Source organism: Acanthopagrus latus, chromosome 12 (assembly GCF_904848185.1).
Source record: "Acanthopagrus latus isolate v.2019 chromosome 12, fAcaLat1.1, whole genome shotgun sequence".
Lineage (NCBI taxonomy): Eukaryota > Metazoa > Chordata > Actinopteri > Spariformes > Sparidae > Acanthopagrus > Acanthopagrus latus.
Genome location: NC_051050.1, coordinates 21941245 through 21962371, shown reverse-complemented (window position 1 = coordinate 21962371; position 21127 = coordinate 21941245). Strand labels below are relative to the sequence as shown.

At 44.4% G+C, this 21127-nt stretch overlaps 1 protein-coding gene across 2 annotated transcripts in view; it reads right to left on the bottom strand.

The window, feature by feature from the left end:
- col5a1 (procollagen, type V, alpha 1) overlaps positions 1 to 21127 on the bottom strand; it is an 82251-nt gene that overhangs the window by 46152 nt on the left and 14972 nt on the right. For both annotated transcript variants that reach the window (XM_037117258.1, XM_037117257.1), the window contains exons 2-4: positions 16401 to 16568; positions 9830 to 10043; positions 8625 to 8787 (exon numbers count right to left, since the gene is read on the bottom strand). In XM_037117258.1, coding sequence (XP_036973153.1) covers positions 8625 to 8787; positions 9830 to 10043; positions 16401 to 16568 — 545 coding nt within the window. The remainder of the gene's footprint in view (positions 1 to 8624; positions 8788 to 9829; positions 10044 to 16400; positions 16569 to 21127) is intronic.

Here is a 21127-nt window from a genome sequence, read left to right as displayed (position 1 = left end):
GAGCGATGGCCGCCCTCACTTCACACACTTCATGTTAAAGACGCAGCTGAGGATGCTACAGTGTGAGGGTTACATCAGGGTCACAGCTGGATGACTGAAGAACGACTCCAGACTGATTAATAACACTTAAAATAAAAAACACTCAGATCCATCCTTGTTTTTTTTGTTTGTAATGTCACATCAACTTCTTGTGTTTTGCCCTCTCCCCCCCCCACACACACACATTCATCCCCTGCTGGATGTTCTGGCTGTGTCCAGGTGGGGGCAGGAGAGTGCTCTAATGAGCAAGCCGCCAAAACATTTGTCTCCATCTGAACCTGACCCAAAAATCATGCAGAGTGGACCGAGTTCATTGTGTTCCCTCTTCTGAATAAAAATATATGATGCGTGAGGATGGAAAGCAGCACCGGCGTCGTTTCAGAGTCGCCACATCGCGGCGGACAGCTAATGAAAGGCGGCGTGGGGGGGTAAGTCTCTGCAACATGAGCGGCTTAAACAAAACAAAACCGGTCGCACGCATATATGCTCTGCTCTTAAACACACACATACTTCAAGCACAAGGCTGAAGGAGCCCAACAGAGGCTTATTTTGATTATAGTAAGGTCTTGAGGTGATGTCAGGCGAGCCCCTGCTGATCATTTGAGGGGAGGGGGGGCTGGGCTCAGCGTCCCATGACATTTTTTGCACTTTCTTGGCTCAGAGCAGCATAGCATGGAATAAACAGCACAAACCAACGCTCATTAATTCCCCACATCCCCACAGGGACACCTGATAATGGCTCCGCTTACCACTTAATACAACGGCTTAAAGAAGCAAAACCTGAGTCTTGTTTCTCATCGTTTTACTGCTCATATGTCAGGCGAAGGAAAAACGGGTAGGAGGGCCCCACAGAGCAGGATGAGACTCTGGGAGGTCCGAGATCTGGCAGCATTTTAAGGCGAGCTACTTTAACAAACGTATTTACACAGTCACCCCTGAGCTCTGGGCCGGGCCTCGAGTTCCCACTGCCAGCCCCACACCGGCACACTGACAGTCCCAGCGCCTGGGTAAACTCCAACCTGACCACAAAAACCAAACAACACATTGAGGAGGTCAGCCTGCCGCGCAGAGGACATAAATCAGCGTGGACACGCACACAAAAATGCACACGGGCAAACTACATACGTACACACACCTATGTACGTCTACAGAAACGCCACTCCAGACCACTACAGGGTGAAACCTTTACCAGACATCAAGTAAATCTTCACCCACATGCACTTTCCCCTCCAGACTGTAGCTCAATCCCAACGCTCAGAGCAGCTGCCAAGAGCAACAGGTCTGTCTGCCACCCCACTTATCCAATACACAGCACCTTAACCATTCCCTCACCTCTTTGGAGCCCATCTTCCCAGCCGCCATCACACTCCCTTTTCTGTGTGACGTCTTAATTCCACCTCCCTAAGGACTGCAGGTGGCCATATTCCCCATTTCCCGTTCGTTCGGGGTGGTGGAAACCAGAGCGGCTCGCCTCACCTAACTAGAATCTGTAGATTCAGAGTGTTTGGCTTGGCCATTTGCTGAAATCTACATAAAAAAAAAGTGCTGAGGGCACACTTCAGCGCTTGCTGACACAGTGAAGGAATAACAGAGGGAATAAGTGGGCGAAAGACAAACATCTGACATGAGTTAGAGAAATTCTCTTAATTATCCGTGGTGGAAAAACCATCTTCCCCGGGGCTACTGGAGTCCCCACGTCCTGTTCCTCCTTGGAATTGTATAGAAGTAGTGTGCTATGACAGTCAAGCATGGCATTTACCTTGGATGTGATTATACAGACACATGTGAATACAGCAATCCACACGTCTGAGGAGCTACTGTGCTTTTAACACAGTGTGATTTGGAAGCACTTTTTAGATCTTTTAAGGGACAATACGTCATTCAAAAGTGACATAATGTTGTTGTTATTACACAGTGAATAACAAAGCAGTAAGATCTTTACTTGAAGCTGTAATCGCCCATTATCAGTGATGACTAGTGCTTCAAAAAATGTATCCAGATACAACTGCATTATTTATTTATTTTTAAATCCAGTTCCTCGGAGTCATAACTCAAGTGCATCCTTTCCTCCTTCACTTGACTTATCTATGGGAAAACTGCAGCTAGACAGTTTGTCTGGCATTGTTTATATCACTGAGAGCTGGCTGAATAACAGAAACATCTTTAATTTACTTACACACTTAATAAACTGAGTGCACGATGAGTTCAGTTCTTGGTACCTTGCTTCAAGTATGCTTTTACAAACTTTGGCCAAATTGATTTCTGTATAAATAAGGTCTGAAAATGGTGAATTATTTTCAGGACTATTCAATATATTGTTTGGTCTATACAATGTCTGAAAGTCAGACAACTCTCATCACAATTTCCAGGAGCCCAAAGTGACATTTTCAATTAGCTTTTTCCCCGAAACCAACTGTCCAAAAACCCAAAGACACTTCGTTAACTATCATGAATGAGCCTACTCGATTTACCAACTAATCTTTGCAGCCTTTATGTAAATTGCAGAGCCGTCCACTTGAGACCAGACCTGCTTTACTAAGATACATTATTTCATGGAAACAGGGCCTCATGTTTTCTAGGACCAGACCAATCGTGAAGACCAAAGCAGGGCATCAAATGTCCAGGTCTCCTCTACTGGGGCTCCAAGAGAGAAGTCATTATCCACCATTTAACACCCGAGGCAGACCTGTTACTGTTTGTTTGACACCCTCAAAGTTTTTTGAGTTTTTTTGTTTTTGCCTTTGTCCATTGGCTGGTTGGTTCCTTGGTTCATTTGTCGGTGGTTTTACCCAAATCCACCGAACAGATTTCTGCAGAACTTGGATGGATGATGGGACTCAGCCCAGAAACAGACTCCATTAAAATGTTGGTTATTTCACTTTCTTTAACAGTAGAACAATTCAATGTAGATTCAGCAGATATGTTTTAAATATAAAATGATTTATTTGATATTGGACGAGGCTTGATTGATTTAATGGGGGTGGTTGTGCCTTGGCAGAGGTATGCACTCTACTGATTGCCATTGTAGTTTACAACAGAAACCAGAAATGTTGGACCGTGGAGCCACTGATTTAAATTAAAAGCTTTACTTGAGCTTAGGTGCAGCTAATAACAAATAATAAGACAGGAGCACAGTCGAGGCCTGGCACCGTCAGCTACACCAATTTTACTACTACCTCAGAAACTGGGCCAACGTGGGCTTAGATCGGATTCTGAATCCGGAAAAAAAAAAAAACCCTGCCACAAATATGGAAAGAGATGATGTAGTACATCCTCCTTTGTCATAAATTACAACAACCTCGACAGGTGAGCACATCTTTACCTCAGATGACTGAAGAATGTGAACTGTAAATAAGGGGGTGCTGAGCGAAGAGTGGGGGAAAAACTGAGGAAAAGTCCTGAGGTGAAGATGAGGAAACAGGATGTGTTAAACTCGTCATGCCATCACATAATATTAAGGCTCTTAACGAGCATCAAGCTCATGTGTTGTGTGTTTTTACTACTTTTTCCTGGCTCCGGCTGCACTATGGGAGCCCCACAACTCAGCTCCATCCATCCCAGCCCTATTAAAGGCCTCCCAACCCTTCGCACTGCTCCTCTTCCTCTTATCGTACTGCCTCTAACTCTCCCACTCATTCCACCCCTAATCCTTTATTTCAACATATCTTAACCTCAGTCCTCTTCATCTCAAGTCCATTGTGCTTTTCTTACCTATCCTCCCCCCAACTTATCACCGCCCACCCACACACAGCCACCCACCCACCTACCCACCCCCTTCCTCTTGTTCAGGACAGCCTATCAGCGGATACCAAGGAAACCTCTGGATGATGTCATGTGGTGAGGCTGCCGGTCCAAGACTGACATCAGTAGGGAGAGAGAGAGAGAGAGAGAGAGAGAGAGAGAGAGAGAGAGAGAGAGAGAGAGAGAGAGAGAGAGAGAGAGAGAGAGAGAGAGAGAGCTCCTCATTCTTTCCAGAGTATGACCCAAAGGTTTTGGCTCCACGGGCCGAACCTACCGCTCCAGCTCCCCCGCTCCTCCATCCTGAACATCTTGCTTTTCACAACAACCAAAATCTCTAATACGCCAAGTTTTAGTTCACATTCATACTGGATGAGGAGGCTTTTGCCCTTTGCTGCAACAATAACGGAGGCCAGACGAGAAGTGCTGTGTCTGCACGGCTCCACTTGGGCTCAAGGTTCCCTGGACCCAATGGATTTACTTCGGAGTGACGCCAAGTGGTCCGTATGTCCCGAGCCAACCACAGCAATTTATTCCACTGAACGCTACGTCGAGCCAAGAGATGGGTATTCAATTATCTTCAGTTTTGCTTGGCACGCCCACTGGGAACCACAGTGATCGCAGAAAATCAGGGGACTCATTCTGCAGATGGACTACGTTGTGCATGCTCCACCGTCTGAACAGAGATTAAAGTACACTGGAAATACACATCCGTAACCCTGCTACGGTTAACGAAGGAAAACAACACCGCTAAAACCCATTAGCTTGCAAAAGATAGTCCCTTAATGACTGATTTTAAGATGCACATAACAATCCTTCAGAGGGAGTAATGACTGCTTCATTTGAAACAGATGGGCATTGATTACCCGATAAAATACCTGTCCTCTTATATAATCAGCACCTTAATCACCTTCATGGTCTTTACTGGCACACGCTACAGCGCTCTTATGCGAGCTGCTCAGGGAAGAAAAAAAAATAACATTATGGTACTTATAGAGTGCAGACGCTCTCCCTGCAACCGTAATAACCATGTCAGAAACCAAACCACAAACCAGCAGAGACTAAGTACAACTTGCCTCCTGTCCTGACTGCTTTATGTAAAGAAAAAAAGGCCTCTGGAGAACTTTACGGGCAAATGAAAACCCAAGATCAGCTGCGTTTACATCAGACGAACAGCACAATCAGGATCAAAAATGCCTCTTGTAAACCAGCAATGGAAAAGTAAGTACATTTACTCAAGGACTGTATATAAGTTCAACTGAGATGTGCTTTACTAGTAATTTCTACTCAGCAATTGGATAAAATATAACAGATTCAGAAGAAATATTCATATTCAGCTCGATTATTATGCGACTAATCATATCATAGTATCAATGGCTGTAGGTGTGTCCAGAAAGGCCCAGAGAGCAATAAATACAAAGGTTAGTAAATCACAACAGAGGGAATTCAAGAAACTGTGACCGTTGTCAGATAAATATATCATCCACTGAACGAGAACAACAAAAAGTAGCTTGGCTGCAATCACTTGCACGACGGCCCAGAGGAACAAAACTACGTGGGTGTCCGTGACGAGTCAACGCTGCAGAACATGATGGTGTTATCACGTTCAACACGGAGCGCCTGAGTGAAAGAACAAGACGTGTTGGTGTGAGTTTACATGAGTTGCAGAGACCTGAGAGTTGAGTTAATGAGAACAAAAGCCATTTTTCCGACTGATTATCTTTCCTTTTTTTGCAAGATACTCCATTTTATCAGTCTTCATGTGATGCATGGAAACCTCCCGTGACTCTGAATGAAAACGTGGGAGAGAAAAAAAAAAAACAGCCCTCGCCGACTGACAGCTCAAAAGTGCTGCTGCTCTTTTCCTGTTATTTCTCCTTTTACATGCTGTTTTTTTTTTTTTAAAGAGATTGACTGGAAATTGCAGCCTCTTGAGTCAACTGAATTAATCGGCCTGCCAGTGAAATCAAATACCTTTTCGTTTTTTTTTTTCTTATGTCTGTGTGTGTGTTTTCGTGCTCAACACCTCTTGGTGGTAACTGACTCTGGCAAAAGCCAACACAGGATCAGACTGAACTGCGGAGGGGAGAAGGGAGTACGAGGAGGGAAGGAGCGCGGCCTGAGCATAATTTGGAAACTATGTGGCATATTTTCCATTTTGTGCACGCACTGGAGCCTGTCCTGTCTCCCAACTGGCAGACGCACAGCAGGAGGGCTTTTAACATCTCTCGCAAAATATCTGTCTGTTCCCACGGTAACCATTGGACTGTTAACGCGGGGCTCTGATAGCCGGGGTAAAGAGTTTTACATTGTATCACCTCCATCTCAATGACAAGAATACCTCAGGCCCCCCCAAAATATTACAGCAGGATTATAAACTGTCGGGTGTAAATGCAGTCGTCTTGCTGGACACTGGAGGTTGTTTTTTTTTTTTTTTTTACTAGTGGCCATTAGGCTGAGGGGGGAAATAATAGCCAAGATAGAGCACGTATACACCAACATACACTAGAAACATCTGTATTTATGCCTCATTAAACTGTTCAAGTCAACAACTTCATGAGAAATGTGAACATAATCCATGTAATATGAAACAGAGCTGTATTCCCACATCCAACACTCTAGTGGGAAAATGCATACGTATACAGTTCAGTTCATACTGCATGTCTTCTCTAAGAATCTTTCTTTGGTCGCCAGGCGGTGATTAACGGTTTTGAACGAGTTCAAGAAGTGAATTTTTAGCGTTATTTTTATATTCCATCATATATCCGGCTCCCTGACGGCTCAACAGACCAACTAACCTTCATGGATTGTTGGGGCAGGGGGTGGGAGGGGGCGAGTGATGTCATATTTCATTCTTTTTGTCAGCGGTGAGGTTAAAGGTCAGCTGGCTCAGCATCAGTCACATCAGTCAGCCTCTGTTACTAATTATTATTGAGGGCCTCAGCCTCACAGACTAATCCCCCTTTAAACAAGCACAACTCTGACAGGACAAAGACAACACTATTCCTTGTGCCTTTCTGTGTGTGTGTGTGTGTGTGTGTCCGTCACAGGGGTTATGTTTAACAGCCACAAATATCCGCACAAAAGTCTTGTTTCTAGGCGCTCTCTGAACTGATTCTGATTCTTCACACGAGGTGAAAGCAACAAGTGCTCTGCTGTGATGCACATCAGGGATCTCTGGGCGTCGTGAAACCCTCCTGAAAGACTTCCCGTCACTGGTCAGATTAACATTAATCTTTCATCTCCAGCCACAGAAAAGAGTTTGGAGACATAAGAAAGAGGAGGAAGGAAGAAGGAAAGCCCTCGTTTGTAATAATGAAAACCTGTCAGCGCTTGTTAGAAACCTTTGTAAACAATAACTGCTGCAGCCGACCACGGACACGAACCCACAAACAGAAACACAACACTTTATTAGGATACACGTTCAACACTAACTTGTAGCTTATTAGCATGCATATTATCAGTGTTTCTATTCTTTGTTAGTTAGTATCCTGCACTTATTAATGACTAATATTCAACAAGTGCTAGTTTTTCCCTCAATAACGTCCTAAATTATGCTTGTTGCTTAAATAACCAGCAAACGTTTGATGTTTTTGCTGAAAAAAAAACATCAAAACCGTAAAACTGAGTTTAGTTTTGTCACATTATAATTGATCATATCTATAGAGAATGACTGTTCTTGTAAAAAGTTTAGCCAAATTAGAGAGAAATCAACTTATCTTTTTTTTTAACTGCTTTACATAAATATACAAGTTTTATTTGTTTCTAGTTGATTTAACTTAAAAATCTCTATGTCTCGATCTTTATCTATCTATTTTCAGACCACTTCAGAGTTGACAGGAGTTCTTCCAACATCAAGAGTTTTTGGACGAAGACTTCAATCAACTCATAAAAATAAGTTTAGTAGTGGACTTCCCAGCATGCACTGGCCGAGAGTTGAACCGAGACACTACTTTATCATAATTTAAAGAGGACATACGTGAAGATGCTGCGGTTCGTTAGGAAAAAGGACGAACTGACTCTCAAACTGAGAAAATGTGTTTGTGAGGTTCATCAGTTGTGATTTCACTTGATATCTTAAGTTTACTGGACATTTTTAAAGTCAGGCTTTAGAAAAAGCGTTATAATGTCTAATAAAGAGCTAATATATGATGGAAAATGCTAATAACCAACCAGTTAATGGTTAATTAGCCCTCATCTAGCCATTTGATGTACAGCTTCTAAATGCTCGGCAGCCACGATGATGCAAAACTCTAAATAGCGACAACAGACGAAGCACAGAACAGAACTCGGAGACGTGTTTTCGTGTGGACGATGTGGAATATACGGCACCTAAAATTAAATTTGATTTGCGATTGTGTGCATGTGCAGGGGTGGGTGGCAGAGGTCGGAGGATCAGATGTTTGGGGGGGTTCCACGTGCTGAATCCACACATCTATAAAGGATGTGGCCGCGACCGCGCTCCCCATCCCATGTGGCGTTGGGGAACTGGGGATGACCATCGCTCGCACCGCAGCCACATGTGTGTGAACTGCAGTTAAGATAAAGGATCTCATTTGCTTTTATCTAATTTGCTTGAGGACTCTAAATCACAGTGAAGTTGGCCTGGTGACTGCTGGTATGCAAACTTGTTTGGTACAAGCCTTGAAAACAGACCATAATTGGAGATCAATCCCAAATTGGTCGCAATCAATTCACACAGAGTCATAAACCAAATAGACTCAGTTTAGGAAATGTGCATGCATCTGGTAAAAAAAAAAAAAAAAAAAAGGGCCACAAACATACAAACAGTTTTAAATGTTCCAAAAACAGAACATGCACACGAGGAATTAAAGTTTATTTCCTACCTCAAAGACTTCTTCATCAAGTATTCTAGTTCCAAACACTACAATTCCCTTGGTATCGATGATGGGGCTGGCGCTTCGGAGCAGCCTCTGGGCGGTCTTCTTTTTACAGTCCAGAATGAGGGTGATGGTCTGCTTGTGCACACTGATGGCCACTCGATGCCATCTGAAAGGGGAGGTGAAGTTAATTCACACACGTACTGGGTTACATCCTGCCCTGCAACACATTGCTAACGCCCCGCTAAGAGCCTCTTTTGTGCTCAAATTCAAATGTAGCCTGTTTTGTTTGCCGGCGTGAAACCGAATCTCACTTTATTCTCTCTTTAAATCACTTTTGTTTTTGTTGTTTTTACTGTGATGCAAACTGAATTCTACACTGTGCCTGCGAGCAGAAAACTCATATCTGAGGACACTTGAATCCACATAAATGGATAAATTCACTTAATAATGAAAATGCAGTCATTATCTCTACAACTTCATGCTGCTAGAACAAACATTTCTGGAGCTTCAGAGCAAAACAGCGTGTCAGGATTCTCCTATATCCAGTGAAGTCAATGGGGTCTCGTTTTAAAACATAAAAATACAACTCAAAACAGCTCAAAACATTTCACCTGGCATAATTCAAGTTTCCAAAAGACCTGAGATCTGTTAAACTTGATTTGGAAAACGGTTATTTACCCTCATTTTGAAGCAGAAATAGCCACTGTAGCCGCTAAGCTAACAGCAATAGCGCAACAGCTAAACCCTGCGTCAAAGGATTAAATCACATCCTTTCATGCCACGACTTGAATTTTGCAGGACAAGCTGTATGGAGCCATTTTTATGTTTTTTTTTCTAAGTCCACATCTTCTTCGGTGGATTTAGGAGAATGCTGCAAAGCTGTTTTGCCGTGACGCTCCACAAATGTTTTGTCGGACGACAAAAACTCATCTGACCTTCTCTCAGCATGAGGGTGAGTAGATAATGACTGAATTTTCGTGTTTGGGTGAAATTACCCTTTAAAGTGTGAGGGATTAAATCACAAACAAATCCACTGCAGTTAAAGGACCGCCTGCGCCGGCTGCCGATAAATAAAACTAAACCACCATCAAAGTCCACATCCACCTGGACTTTAATTAGACGGGAGGTTTGCATTAACTAAAAGCAGAGCAGAGCTTATTGTACTGATGGATGTTCATCGGGCAAACAACAACAACAAGTGCACGTACTTTCCGTCAGCTAGGTTGACTCCTCGGAAGAGGGGGTAGTCCTCGGGGCTGGGTTTGCCTGTGTGGTCCTCGTACAGGAAGACGGGAGAGCGGCCCACTTCCAGTCCGAGCTGCTGGATGCCCTGTTCGTTGTACACAGACAACAGGAAGGACTGGCTGCCCTTCTTCGGCTTCACTGTAGCCAAGATGGAAAAGTCCTCCGGGAACGAATCACCTGGCAGGTAGGACGACGGGTTGGACAGAAGAGAGTGAAAAGTTTTGGAAAGTTAAAAGTAGTAGCAACCATTCATCATGAACTACTATTCTGTTTTTCTCCAGAATGTTGTAATCGTATTATTATTTTAGGACACTGTGCTCTTTGGAGTCGGGGGAGGAGTGTCGGAGGTATTATCGCTGCTCCTAATGGGGGAAAGAAAAAAAAACGCTACAAAAACAGACAAAGATAGCTTAGATTGGAAGATTTGGGAAGACGAGTTGAAAGGAAACATCAGCGATTTGTGGAGTGCCCAAAATGTAACAGGATAGGATTAATGTGAGAGGGGATGGCTGGCAGACTTAGAGGCCAGCCAGAGGAAAAAAAAAAAAATAATACAGCAGTTAGCAAAAGTGCATGGTGGAGCGTTTCCAGCGCAGCACAGGATGAGAAGCTTAATGACAAAAGCATGTGATCCTGGGAGACTTCTGTCGAACTATCCCTCCTCCTCCCCCCGACTTCTCCCACAGCTGATCGATCTAACAGACGCTGCGAGGGTCCAGCAGGGGGAAGATGGAAGAAGTAAAAGTTAAAACAGTTAAAGAAGCGTGGAAATGGAAATACCAATCATAACTCGGTTTTTCAACACATAAAATGTGCAGAAACAGGCGTTTCAAAAAAAAAAAAAAAAAAAGGGTGTGTTTGCCTCCATCTGCATGCTTTGAGTGTACAGCCTCAACTATTTCCTCCATTTTGCTCAAGTGTGAGGCACATCTGCCGAGCAGATTCCCTTAGTGGGGTGTTCTCAGGACCCCAGAAAGAGGGCGGCCTCTCCAGCTGAGCTTACCAGCTGAGGAGGCCGCTGCTCGCTAATGTGCAGGTCAGACGGAGAGAGTTTTTCAATCTTCTTTACTTTGGAGATTCGATCTGATTATATTCTAAAACCGCTGTTGTTATGAGAAAAACAGCTCTCTGGGTTTTTTGTTTGAACATAAGCAGAAGAGGCCATTATGATTCCAGTAGCAGATCCTGTCTGTTCACTCCGTGCAGATTTCCAGACGACCGGAAAAGAGCGAGGCAGGGTCTGTGGCTGGAGCGGTTTCGTAGCACCTCGTGCAGGAATCAAACCCCCTCCCTCTGCCACCAGCTTTTTTTTTTTTTTTTTTGATGAACAGCAGACAGGCTGGAAAACACTAAAGTGGAGCGACTACGGTTCAGGTAGCCAATCAGAGGCTGTGGAGGAAAAAAGACGCCTCAGAGGGAATGCGGTGTGGAAACCTGAGGTCAGGAAGAGATAGTGGAAAAGGAAAAGAAGAAAAAAAAAAAAAGCTCCCAAACCGAATCTGCCACCAACATTCAGCAGCTTTAATTCTTTATTTTCCATGGGGTTTTTTTTTTTCTTTCAGCATCTGCGTGTCTGTCTGCCATCCTGTCTTCTTTTCCCCTTTTCTCTGTGATTCCTTCATTAAATGCCAGGCATCAAATCGCATCATGCGGAGAGCACATGCCTTGGCAGAGGGCTCCCTCAGGAATTCAGCTTGGCATCATATGAGAAACATTGCTTTAATTGACGGATGCTTCGACAGGATGGTGTAAGGCAGACAGCGGGAGAGAGAGAACATAAGAAAGACAAAGAAGAGACAGATAGCTCTTCAGAAAAGGAGGAGTTTGGTGACAGAGAGCAAAATATTAAAGGAGATATATCATGCTCATTTTAATTTTAAGTTTTTCCCCGCCTGTCTGCTGTCTGCTCTGATTGGTCAGCTCACACACGCCTGAGCCAGACAGGCATAAGTTTGCAAATGTGTGACGTAGTGATTTCACGGAATTAAAGGTGGAGCTGCTGACGAGGTGTTTCAGGCGCTTCTGTGGGAGCGAGACTTTCAACTCTTTAACTTTCAAGATGTTTTACATGCACAACAACACTGACAAGGAAAAACTTAACAGGTCTCCTTCAAGATTTCAAAGTTAGCATGCAAAAAAAAGGGAGGTGGGAAATAAGAATGAAGAAACGTCCGTCACCACATCTTGTCACGTGATCCGTGTCTGTCACTGAGACAATGACTCAGCGCTGGCTCAGGACAGGCTGTCTGTGTGAAAAGGTCAAGGGTCAGCTGAGGGGTTAAAAGGGACACCAGAAGAAGAGGAGGAGGATTTTCAAATTCAAGGTTCAGCTCCTTTTGGAAGGCAGAATTAAAACCCGTCCCTGAATAGAACCGAAGTAGCATTTACACAGCGAGGTGTCTCATTTTGCGGATTGGTGTTTACGCAGCGTGTCACGTCCTCCCTGCCATCACTGCGAGGTCTGAGACGGCCTGAGGGAGGACTGACTGAGCTCTCTCTTGCATCAGCGTCCCACTTCACTCTCTCCTCAGGACCTCATGGCAAAGTGTGTGTTTGGGGGGTGGTGGGTGTTCAGAAAAAGCTCGGGTGTCTCTGGAATGCGTCTTTCATACCGCGACTTCAGGCCACCAGATGAGAGATACCTCATTCCTCAGTCAGTGTGCCGGGACACGGTGGGAATGGAAAAAGGCTGTGGTGCCAGAAATCCTGGGAGTTTACACCGACAGCACCACCAGAATGACCCGAGACATCTTAACCGGCCAATCAGACACGACCCAGTAATTCCCCCGCCCCCCCTCCAGATTAAATAACCAATTAAAGTCGCCTTTTACCTCGACGGTGGGAGAAGTGCACCTCGGTTACTCCTCCTCATGTGCCAAACTTACAGAATGCCTCAAACGCCGGGGAGGGGCAGGAGTTATGATCCTGTCTGCCATCTGTCAGTAGCGCATACAGGCAGGTAAATGGGCTAGAAAGTCTTAGTGTCCTGTAATTGGTCATTCAGTCATCGCCGTGTCCAAATCCCTCCTTCCCCTACGAGACGCGCAGCATTCCAGTGGGATTGCACGTTCGGCCGCGGAGACAACAAGCGTACCTGTCTGCCGGCGGAAAGAAGGGGACGGATGGACGGATGGACGGATGGATGTGTGTCAAGTCCCAGGTCTGAATAACCACCGTGTGACTTAAAGCTCTGAAGTTTAAGAGCAGTGAGAGACGGCTCTGCGTATAATTACATGGCTTTTTGTGTGTAAACAGCTTTACTTGGATTAAGCGCGAAAAACAGCAATTGGAGAAGCGTCTTATTCTCTGTGATCCACCTCTCATTACTTCTGGCGAGCGGCGATCATCAACCTACAAGTCAATAAGTCCATCAAATAAAACAAACCATCGACTGTTTTGATAGCTGATTGAGCTTTTCAGATATTTTTTTAAGGAAAAACACCTCTTAAATATCATTTGTGACAATAAATGAAGGTGGCTGGACAAACGAAGCGAGCTGCAGACGTTATTTCGAGCTCAGGAAAACTAAAATGCTAAAATAAAGAACACGTAAACATGTAGCTTTGAGAATTGATTCTAAGCTTCTATTGATTACTTCGAAAGCCCTGAGGAGCCTCACGTCAAGTTATTTAGGAGATCTTTCATGTCCTCTTCATAAAATCCTCAGTTACGGCTCCAGCGACTTTACAATGAGCTGCCTGAGGAGACCAGAGCTGCAAACTCAGTCTCGCCTTTTAAAATCACTTTTATTCGCTTTGTGTTTTATTCGGCTTTGTAAAGCACTCAGCTACCCTATCCCCTGCTGGAAAAATCAACTGGTATTATGGCTATAATCATATAAAATGACATCTGATTTCAGCAAATCTTCGCTATCACGCATCTCTACTTTGTTACTGTCATGCAGAATCACATCATTTTGGGTTTTCTGGATTTCTAGTCAGCTCTTTCTTATTCCCTGATGGCGCATCTTCGCGATCTTAATTGATTCTCAAGTTAAGCCACAAATGAAGGCACGATGCTCCACATGTGGGATGGTACATACCACACATACTAACAAACACAGGCGATGTGTAACACTCTGTATCGCCCCAGGCTTAACAAAGTTAGTAAAAATATGTCGATCCCGAGCCGTGTTTGCAAACAACAGCTCCATCTTTGTAGTCTTAGCCCAGCTAGCTGAAGCTCACTGTACGTCTCAGCAGAGGGTTCAGTGCCATCCAGCCACAACAGTCCAGACCACAAGAATGAACGCCAAGTGACAGCTTACTCTGTTCAGACACAATGTAGGAGCCACTGCGTCATTCTGTCCTTTCTGTCTGGACTGATGTTGGCTGTTGTCCATGATGGCAAGCAGCGTCGACTCGGGGGTGAAGAAAACTCCCCCTACAGCCAGAGATTTATGGGGGATTTGAATATGTATACGCACTCATTTTTTATCTGGATGCATAAAGAGTTACTGGGTGAGGTCAGACTTGAGACATGGGAAGTGTCGGGTACTAAAGTTAAATAGGGCAGACGGCTTCATCGGCCCTGTTTCTCTCATTCGCGTCTCGTTCACATCATAAAGGTAAGAAAGGACCGCTTGTGTTTTCGGTGCCTCGGTAGTTTTCAAATGAATCATCCCTTCCACATGTTTGCCTAATGATTGCATGTCTGCACCCGCTCGTTTCCAACACATCATCACAGACTGTCTGTGGTTACCGGGTCACGGGCCTGCGCACTCTCAACTGCGGTTTTTAATTATATCATTATTATATTATTGTAGCCATGACAAAGCCAGCGTGTTTCACGTGCTTTTGTTATCTATACACAGCATCATTTTTACCTTTTCCAGGCGGCACGACGCTGTGCTGATGATTTAAGCTAATTGCACCTCCAGGCTTCAGGCCAGAGTCATAACTCAGTAGCAAACTTAGTTAAAAGGGGGAGAAAAAAAAAAGGGATGGATAAAATGATCTCACAAGTTTTTAGCTGCCTTCTGGAACATATTAGCGGCACATTCTCTCGGTGTGGAGGTGAGAGAGGGACCACAGACAGCTAGTTATTCTGTTTGCACCTTAAAGACCGTGTGGTGCCCATTGTGAACTCCTCCAGAGTCGGTTTGTTTTAAGGGGACTGTTATTTTGGACGAATCCAGAGTAGCATGAGTATAATTATAGAATGTGTATCTAAACAGGGCTGCGCTGTCACAGAGGCTTCAAAGCGAGCAGTATTTGTTTGATTGGAGAGCATGATCAGGCATGCAGGCCATAGGAGCCCTGTGGCTCTACTTTAAGCCCCAAAAGAAGAGCCATGACATGGATCAAAGGTCCTCTGAGGCCAACGCAACGTCTCAGAGAGACGACCATGAATGGGGCTGTCATCCAATCTAAGCTTTGTGGGAGCTTTGCGAGCAGGAAGGGTTATTATTTCTCCCTCTTTCTGCATCAAAACCACATCATTTACTTCTTCTTTTCTGCTTTTTATATCCCTAAGCTGCATGGAAACCAATCACAATAATTGCTGAAACTGGTCGTCTTGGTCGCAAGAATTATGGTTTTGAATTCCCGTACTGTAGAACAAAAAAAAGAAAGTAAGGAGAGCCTTGCAACGTCTCACCGGACAGACACAAAGAGGAGAAAACAGTGCGAGGCGGCAGCAGCAGCAGCAGCAGCAGCAGCAGTGTGGGAGAAATGATAGAGGGAAAAATTATGGCGCTTGAGGGAAAATAAAGAGAAGGAAGGAGGGAGGAAAGTGAGGAAAGACTGCCGAAGAAGGAGGAGAGAGAGGAGAGTACTGCTGCAGCAGTAACCCAAAGCCACGTCAGCACAATAGAACAAGGCAAAAGTGGAACCCCAGACTTCCCCTCCCTGCTACCACCCCTGTTTTCACTGCTTTTCCATCGTCCGGCTCCTCCTACAACATCAAATATTACAGGGCTGGATCTCTCATGCATCTGGTGTGTGTTTTTCAAGGGAAGGGAACGAGCATTATCTAGACATTTTATTCAACATTTTTATGTGTGTGACTAAGCAACAGGACCGAAAAGAAGTGTCCAGATGTGCTAAACACGTCTGATTTATCTACAAATAAAAGCCGTAGACTTCCTCCAGCGTGTGGGTTTTTTTTTTTTCGTGAGGGGTAAACAAGGTTACAGGGAGGGTAAGGAGACGCTGCCAAAAAATCTCATAAACCGCAGATAGAGTCGACATAAATAATCAAGTTAAAGGAGCCAATAAAAACTTTCTACCTGGAGGGGGGGATGAAAGGAGCGAGCCAGGTGGGAGCAAAAGAAAAACACAAATTGCTTTCCAGCTACGTTGAAAGTGTTATAATCCCACTTCACTGTGATGTGGGGGGGTTAAAGGTCGTAACGCCGAGCAGATGGCAGAGCGGAGAGAAACCTGGAGGATGAGTCAAAGCTCTTGGAAAAGCTCCGCTACAGCTGCGGTGCAAGTGTTGGAAAAATGAGCTGTTTTTGTTTGATGTTTCGGCGAGAGAGAGAGAAAAAGAGAAAGAAATGAGAAACAAAGCCTGACGTGGAGAGTTGCTCACCTGGGTACAGCTGTTTGGTGGGGGCGCTGAGCTGGGCGTCTTTGGATACTCTGTAAGCGACATCGGCTCCTTGTGTTGACCTCCTATGTGAGCAGAAACCCGTTGTTTTCGTAACACCCTCGGGTAAATTGGGAAAATCTAAAATCTTCAAGAGGTCTGCTGGTTCGGCTGCAGAGAGGGAGAGAACAAAAAAGAGACACAAAAATACAGTTTTAATTGTCAAACTCAGCAGGACATATTCCTAAATATACAGCTCGAATATATCATATTGACAAAGCGTATTAAAATCCCAGAATTTCTACATTTCAAACGAGCCTTCATTATGGTTATTTTTTTTTTGACCGTTGCATCTATTTTTTGCCGTCTGCTGACTCAGAAGCTGCAGTTACTCAGCAGGAGTTTGCACTGTTGTGGTCCAGAGAAGATTTCTGTTATCCATTTAGGCGCTAAACTGAGATGTGCCCGTTTATAGAATCACCATGATCATGGGTTACGGATGCAGCAGAAACCCGTCCTTCCATCCATTTCCCTGAGACGCTAAATGTACCGCTGCCTCCCTCTCGGCCACAACCGTGCAATTAGCACACTCTCAGGCCGGTCGTCCCGGCTGTAACCGGGGCCACCGCAGAAGTACACTGGGTCAGAACAATGTGACATGGGGTTTGACCCTGCACCGCACCCTCCCGTGCCAAAACCACCCAGGACAAACAGCTGTTCCTGCAGCCAGATGCAAAGACAACAGGCCACACAATGACACCGTGCAGCCTTATCCCAGCCGAGATAGGGACAGAAAAGGACCGGGACCTTGTACTTGCATAAGGACAGGGGCTGTCAGGGTGTTTTAAAGCAGGGCAAACACCAACAAAAGGAATTTATGGCACAGGGGTTTAAGGAATAACACCAAGACAAAAGCAAGCATGCTGTTTTCATTCTACTGCATGTGAGAGTCTGAGGCGACCCGCACTCAGGTACAGCAGTCCCAGTGTCAGGCTACAAAGACCACACACACCGTTCAGGGGAAAAAAAAAGAAAAAAAAAATTCAATAGCCCCATCCATCCATCCGAGAGTGAAAGGGACGCTGGGAAAGAAGGTGGAGAGGGGAGTGGGCAGAGCGAGAGTGTTTGTACATTCTGCGTTACCACTGCAAGTCTCCAGCTGGATGTCATTACTTATGACTCACACGCAGCGCAGATCAATTCACAGGAACAAAACGAAAAGAAAAAAAAACAACTGGACATTCATAAACAGAGGTCTCCATTTAAGAGCGATGTGGCCGCACGTGCTCGTCCGCAGCTGTACAGCGACGGCGGAAAAAAAAAAACAGACTTCCTCCTCATCAGCTAAAGTGTGATTGCATGTTGCATTCATCGTCCTCTGATCAACGAGACCACTCAGGACCAAACGTTCATCAGTAGAAGTTTGATTTACACGCCGACTGCCTGACAACAAATACAAAAAAATACAACGAGAAAACATCCTTTGCCCAACAAATCAAACGCACTTTAAAACAGTTTATAAACGTTTATACACAAAAAAACCACACACACACACACACACAAACAGCAGTCTAAACAAGACTGTGAAGACTACTTCAAGGAGTAAATAGATTATTCTTCTCATGGCAAATACCAATAACATAAGAAGTTGATAACCTGAAGTTTATGCACACCTGAGGGTACAAACGGATGAGACTTAATGAGCAAACATGGATGATTTCATACGTCTATCTTCTCCTTCTTCTTCTCTGTATTAATTAGTGGAGTGAAAACTAACTCTCTAAAGTGCAAACAGCCACTAACTTTATCAGTAAATACTGGACAGATACCGTTAAGTAGCTGATAACATAAATATCCCATTATCTGCGCCTGAACACACGGCAAAGACTGCGGCCGACAGCCAACTAGCACGAGGAAATAACACTCCATACCACCAGGTGGCGATATACAAACCGTAGTTATCATTTTCAGACACATGGAGAATCTGTCTTGTCTAAAATAGTGGCAAGCGGTGGAGGCAAAAAAGGGACGGATAAGCTAGACGGGTGAAATCATGGGTACTTTGAATCACTCAGCTGAACAGCCAATCAGAATGATTTCACCCCTACAATTAGCGGCCGTGAACTAAACAACGAGGGCCACCGATGCTCCAGGTGTTCTGGAGTCTTTAAAACCAGGTAAAGACGACACTTAAGCTGTATTTGCACAGCGCTGTCTCCTAATCAGTATGTTCTCATCTCATCTCACTTTCTCTCTCTCTCTCTCTCTCTCTCTCTGAAGTCAGCCCACTTTCGCTTGCTTGCAGGAAGTCTATTATCCAACCCAAACTCTGTAATTGCAGTTTTTTACACATTGTGAATGCAGAACTAAACATTGCTCCGGGGGACATTTGAGGGCGAAGGCACGCGGATCTGTACCGGCAGCTCATCTGTGGAGGACTACATGAATCCGAGCACCACACCCATCTGTGTTTTTATTTTAAAAACCCACCTAGGCCGGGATTTACACATAGCACATACCAGGAAAGAGAGAGAGAGAGTCTTTAAGTAGGTGAAGGGTCTAAACAAAAAGACAGCTTTGTCTGTCATCAGCTCATAATGAAGAGACAGACAGAAACTCGCCCACCGGCCAGGAGATGTCTATCATTCATCCTGATGACAGAGGTTCATTTAATGAGCTTGTCTCTGAGCGCTCCGCAGCCGGGTAATCATATCTCAGAATGTCAAAGTGATGGGAAATGGAGCTCTGGTACAAACTGCTTGGACTGATCCGACATTAATCAGAAGCTTTGTTCTACATTTTCTATCGCTTATTGGTCTAATGAGCGGGGAGACTGCGAGGGCTGACTGACAAACGTGACGCGTTTGATGCAAAATCTCTGGATGTGGAGAGTTTGTTCTGCTGGTGGCTTCACAAATGAGGCGTTCAAGGACCTGAGTGCTGGTAACAAACTTCTGAAAAGTTGAATAAAGGTCGATGTGCTGTCAGAGGATACAGCATAAAAAAGTAGAACTAACGAATTCCCCCAGGAAAGAATGATGATTTACACCTGCGTAATAACGGTGTGAAATTTAAGATTTTACATCTTTTTATGACATTTTCACACTAAAAATCTTAAATGCTTTTGTTAAACGAGGGCTCCATACTAACTTTTTCACACTGGTTGCACTTATGCTCCTAATTTCATCGGCACATCCTAATTTAATTGATAAAGCAGGAATTGCACCAAGATATTTTGCGTCAACATTGATTGTTTTAAAAAACAAACACCAGTGCGACAAATTAAAATGTTTATTTGCACTTGACAGATTTTTGGGCATGTGCGACCAGAATAATTGTCCTCTGGAGCCCTGCATTAAACATGGACACCAAAAGTAAACTGCTTGAATAAATAGTTTATAATTGTCAGAATAAATGTATCACGCAATAGACTTGTTAACCTTTACTAGACTTAGCTGAGTTTTTTAATCGTAGAAGTTTATATCTCCACATTTTTTCGGGTGTGGCGCAAAAAAAAAAACTGTCCAGAAGATCCAGTAGAGTTCATAAAAAACAATCCCTGCATGTTTTGAGAATAGTCAACTGAATAAACCTTGAACTCTTGTATTTTTTTTACTACACTCCTGCAGTCCAGAACTTGCATTGATTCAGCATCTATCACAAAAACGTCACACAGGATTTTAACAATCCCAAAATCCTTCTTACCAGCTAATCCGGCGCCCTTTGATTCAAAATCAGCTTCGGTGACCCACACACAGGGAGCTACTGTTTCTCAGCCGCTAATATAAGAGAAGTAAATGACACATAAACTGGCACATACGGCGTTTTTTTCATTTAATTATTTTAACAAGGGCCCCGGTTTACCAAAAAGACACGGCTTCAGAGCTTCTTGCGCTTTTTCCTCACGCAGCCCCCACAAATGTTCCCTGTAAAAGCCCCGACAGTCTGTTCTGACACTACAGTAATCCCCTCTAACCTGCCAACATCCAGCAGCACATTATCCCCTGGAAAGATGGATCAATCGATCACTGGCGGGTTCGTGCAGACGGAGTGCCCATACAAGGCATGGAAATGTAGGCCAGCTAGGTTCGACCACTGGGTATAGGTGACGGCACTTACATTTACAGCTCAGATTAAACCCCGTTGATGTCTGTGATTCTCAGACTGTTACAACCAACCAGCCATGGCCTCGCTTTTCCGTCTCTGGATTCATCTTCATGTAGTCTCCTTCTACCACTCCAGTCTCCCCTCCTTATATGGACACAACCCCTCGCACATGAGACTCTGGAGCCGACAGGTACAAACCCTCACTTCATATCTCACCTCACATAATCAATACATAAACTGATATTCCTCCCAGTAACACTCATATTAAGAGTACTTTGAGATCACCCTCTCGATGGATTAACTCTGATTTTGGTGCCACTTTGTGCCGAGATTGTTCTTCTCGCGCCTCTAACTCGAACAAATACACGCCGGCAGCGGCTGACGGCGAACTCCCTCCATTTATCAGATGTTTTTCCCAACAAGCCACGGCCGTTTTATTAGTTTTCAGATGACAGGAACACACGCTGCAGTGATCAATGATTCAAAGAAAGTTCCTCCAGGCAGCAGCAGCGGCAGCAGCAGCCCACACTCGCGGTGCATCATGACAATATGGCTGTCATAATAACTATATCAGTTCAGCTTTACAGGGAAAAGTAGAAAAAAAGTAATGTGGGGAAGTCTGT